Consider the following 4,253-nt stretch of genomic DNA (forward strand, 5'->3'; position numbering starts at 1 on the left):
TTAACACTATAAGCCAAATTGAGTGTAAAATATTACACAAGCATCCACCATGAAGCAATGGTTATTTGTTTATGTAGTCTGTAAAAGTATTCCATATGAGATGAAGACATAATAGCCTTTCTGTCTATACCACCACTTATTCCTGTATGATGATGAAGTTGTAATTAGTTTTATGGTTATGTTGGGTAGCATGGCTGGCTGTATGTTGGTCGTTTGGGTGTTAAGAATAGCTTATCTACATGGTGGTGGTGAATGAAGTGTCGGTTTTCAGTGCAAACTCCTCCTCTACGGACAAGCTGCGCTTTTCTTCCACTTGAACAACCAAGTTGTTTAGAGCGCATTCCCCGGCAGCAATGTGGAGGGAAACAGCTATTTCTTCTAGCTGAAAAAATATATTATTATTAATATATATATTTGTTTGCAACTGGTTTGCTACTATTTTTGCCGTGTATGGGCTTCGCGCTTTGTAGGGATATTGTTAAACGTTTGCTTGAAAACTTCGGGAAAAGAAAAACCAATCGACTACTAGTGCTCAGACAGATAGACAGAAGTCAAGAAGAACACTGCAGCTAGTTCGCCCCGTGGGTTGTTACAGTGAAGACGTCCTGTCCTGGCTGTCTTTTTGTCTGAACTATTGTTTCTTACACATGGATAACAGGAGGTGACCGGGGCGTCATTCTTCACCAACCTATCAATCGCCTGGACGCTAGTAGAGTTCATTATTATTGTCGCTCTCCCGGGAAACGCGTCGCATTCGTCACAAGGAGATATACAACACAAGGCTACAACAAGTTGACAAACAACCAGAAGACAAAACTTTTTTGTCTGAAGTTAAGTTGCAGCATCCGGCGCGCAACTCACGCCACAATTTGTGGAGGACTTCACGGTGGATTATTGGAAGAAGATTCGTCATGGAAAAATTGGAAAATATGAAGAAAAAAGTCAGCATGGAGCTTTAAAGATGCACTATTGATTTCAAAGTTTTTTTTGTTTTAGGGATCGACTGTCAGAGCGATTTGGACTAATTTCTTTCGTGCTGATAAAAGTGTCATAGATCTTAGACGCAGTGTGTTTATTTACTTTTCTATAAGTAGGCTAGTGTCCCCCTTTCTTGTCCCCCAAAATGCCACAATTAAACGGAGGCGGTGGAGATGATTTGGGGGCGAACGATGAGATGATTTCTTTCAAAGACGAAGGGGAGCAAGAGGAGAAAATATCCGAAAACGTGTCGGCAGAAAGGGATTTGGATGATGTGAAATCGTCGTTAGTGAACGAGTCGGAGAATAACAGCAGCTCGTCGGATTCGGAGGTAAGAGCGTTTTGCGTAGAAATAGTTGCTTGCACACTTTGTACCAATAAGGGTCTTGTATATTATCTAAATGTTGCTGTTTGAAGACTTTCACTAGTAGTATCCTTTCCTTATCAGCAAGCTGAGAGGCGCCCCCAGACCAGACCCGACATAGAAAGTTACGAGAAAGCCAGAGATTACTTCCATGAAGGTAACAAAAAAAAAGAAAGATCTGTAGAGTTTTAAAGTGTTTTTTTGTTTGCATGTTTTTCCTGGCGCATTATTATTATTATTGTTGTTGTTCTGACATTTGACATTTCCTCGCTTTATTTGTCACTCACAGCACTCAGGAGACAGCAAGATGGTGGATTTTTCAAGAGCCCCCACTACCCTGGCTACCCATTTCTAATGATCCCAGATCTGTCCAACCCATACCTGCCCAACGGCTCGTTGTCTCCCAGCGCAAGAACGGTAAGAAGAAGTGAAACAAAGTATTGTTACTTTCTCCACCACAACCCTTCCCTCCGTCCGTCCACAACCAAGCAGAGTCATGCTTTGAAAAAGTTATGTCTGCAGTGTATCGGACCGCCATATTTTCCCGGAGTGGCCTCACAAGGAGTAACTAACTACTTCTTTGTTCTTTTGGGATGTTTCCCCCTGTCACCCTTCTGTTTTGACAAGTTCACATGAAGCCCAAAGTTTTCACACTTGACGTTACGTGATGTTGATTTTATTGCAAGTCGCAGCCTATTTGGGACCGTTTGTGTCTGACAGAATATGCTACTTCTTACAGACTAGCATACACTTACTTAAGTACTTTTTGATTAGTTCACAAACTTAAATGTTGAGGAGTTTCATTAGTTCACAAACAATGTTGAGTAGTTTGGTTGTCAGTCACCTCCAAGTGCATCAGCATCCGATAACTGCCTGAGCCCTGTTTCATAGGCCTAGACTACAAGTGCCAGTAAAAAGTCGAAAAATAGGCGTTTGCATGAAGTCATGTTGTAATATTAATGCTTTTACACACAAAACAAGAATTGAATTGTATATGACATCAGCTGAGCCAGTTGTGAAACTTATTAAGTGTACTTGACAAGGGATGGCAACCATACAGATGTTGTTTGTGGTGGGTTTTAAACTGGTATAGTTGTTGGAATTTATTGCCTTTTGGTTGACCATTAAATCAATTGTGGTGTTTTAAGTGAGGCAAGAGATTAGTTCTAGCCATAGATATGCATCTAACCAACAGCTGAATTACCATGTTTTAACACAATGTTGCACTTAATAAGTAGAAGTGCTTTCTGGACATGGCCTATACAGTAAACACACATTTGAACATGTATTTTGTATGAACAGTGAACCTCTGGTGATGGACACTAGACAAAGTAGTCATGTAGTATACAGTAATTAACTATGACACCGTGCATAGGTCACTGTAATAACATTTGAAAAGGGGAGGGGGAAAATACTCATACTAGGTCAGATAACAGCTTAGAAGAGTATCGAATCTTTATTGCATTTAAATATGTAAAATTGGTGTTTTGCATAGTATATGCGTGGCCTGCATTATGTTGTGTGATGCCATCTAAAATGCACTTGAAGGACATGAATATTCAAAGTTCCTTGAAATAACCCATACTGGATTACTCTGTTTCTCAGAGCATGTCCATCCCCCCCAAACCTGCCCCCAGCCCAGCCCTCCGAAAAGAAGGGGAGAAAAAAAAAAAGAAAAACAAGCGCTTTCGTTAGGACCGGGCATGCATTTGACTGAAAAGACCCCCTCCCTCCCTATCTCCTTTTCACTGTTCCAAGCTCACCCCCCTGCCTCCCCTGTACCTTCCATTCAATTAGAAAGGCGTTAGTTGACCATTGTTATTCTGAACAGGCTTGATGGCTTCATTGGAGGTCTCCATCAGGGCTCATTAACTAAATGGCTACTCTCCTCCTCTCACACAAGGTGCTGCATACGGCTCTGTGGAGAAACTGTCATTTGTTTTTGTTTTCTTTATTTTTTTTAACCACCAGAGTTTGTAGGAATAATGTGAGTAGCGTACTTGTGCTGCTATGATAGAACTGTGTTTTTTTATTATTATTGCGGCGTGCTGATTTATTTATCTCCCTTCAGCAATGATCAGATGTCGTGTCCCCCCCCCCCCCCCCCCCCAGAAAACTATGGCAACTCTTACTATTGACGGAATAGACTAATAGGCTGAAGTAAGTGCCTAAATATGTCAGAAAGCCTTTATCTTGTCGTCACTTTGTTTTGTCTCTGTGGCTCATAGAATTTAAAATCCTTTTTCCTCCTTCCTTATATGTATGTGTTTTTTTGTCTTCGGCAAAGCAAACATTGGAATGAGGACAAAAAGATTGTTCTCATTGCTCACTGCAAGGTAACTAATAATTACTAAGGATTTAAAATCTGGTGGTTAAAGCCCCCATATTAAAGAAGGAATTGAGAATGAGGTCAACGGGCCAGTCTGTGCCTACTATGTCAATCACCACACTGGTAGAAAAGAAAGCAGGCAGACAATGGCTGGCATACTTTAGAATGTATACCAAACTGAGGCATCTTAGCTGTTGGAGTGTTTGCCATGTTGCAGCAAGGTAAACACACTCCTCACTGAAAATGCTGTGAATTTCAATGATGAGACATTGAACTCTTATTTCATTTTTCTTCTGCGTCATGCTAAGAATTTTCTATATTTGTTCATACAAATCACTGGAGTTCAGTGGCAAGCTTTTAACGGCAAATACTGAGACAGTAGGATTTAGCAGGGACTATTTGCCACTAGCCTGTGTAAACATTGGGTCAACCAGTTAGTTTAACTAATGAGCTCTACTGTGATACAGTATGTACACTCTCCCTGTATGTGTATATCTGCAGGCTCTCCTAATTGGCTGACAGAATAGAAGGTTTCTAACTTTAGGAATGCATGCTTTCGTAGTCTCCCTCTTGAATCTGTTT

General features: G+C 40.8%; 1 protein-coding gene across 4 annotated transcripts in view; it reads left to right on the forward strand.

Annotated features, from left to right (window-relative positions):
* The first annotated feature begins 349 nt into the window (after positions 1-349).
* Positions 350-4,253, forward strand: part of LOC310872792 (transcription factor 7-like 1-B) — a 38,670-nt gene continuing 34,766 nt past the window's right edge. For all 4 annotated transcript variants that reach the window (XM_083784923.1, XM_083784924.1, XM_083784925.1 and 1 more), the window contains exons 1-3: positions 350-1,309; positions 1,427-1,499; positions 1,632-1,759. In XM_083784923.1, coding sequence (XP_083641049.1) covers positions 1,124-1,309; positions 1,427-1,499; positions 1,632-1,759 — 387 coding nt within the window. In that variant the 5' untranslated portion in view covers positions 350-1,123. The remainder of the gene's footprint in view (positions 1,310-1,426; positions 1,500-1,631; positions 1,760-4,253) is intronic.

Source organism: Protomyctophum parallelum, assembly GCF_964188405.1.
Source record: "Protomyctophum parallelum genome assembly, chromosome: 15".
In the NCBI taxonomy this organism is placed as follows: domain Eukaryota; kingdom Metazoa; phylum Chordata; class Actinopteri; order Myctophiformes; family Myctophidae; genus Protomyctophum; species Protomyctophum parallelum.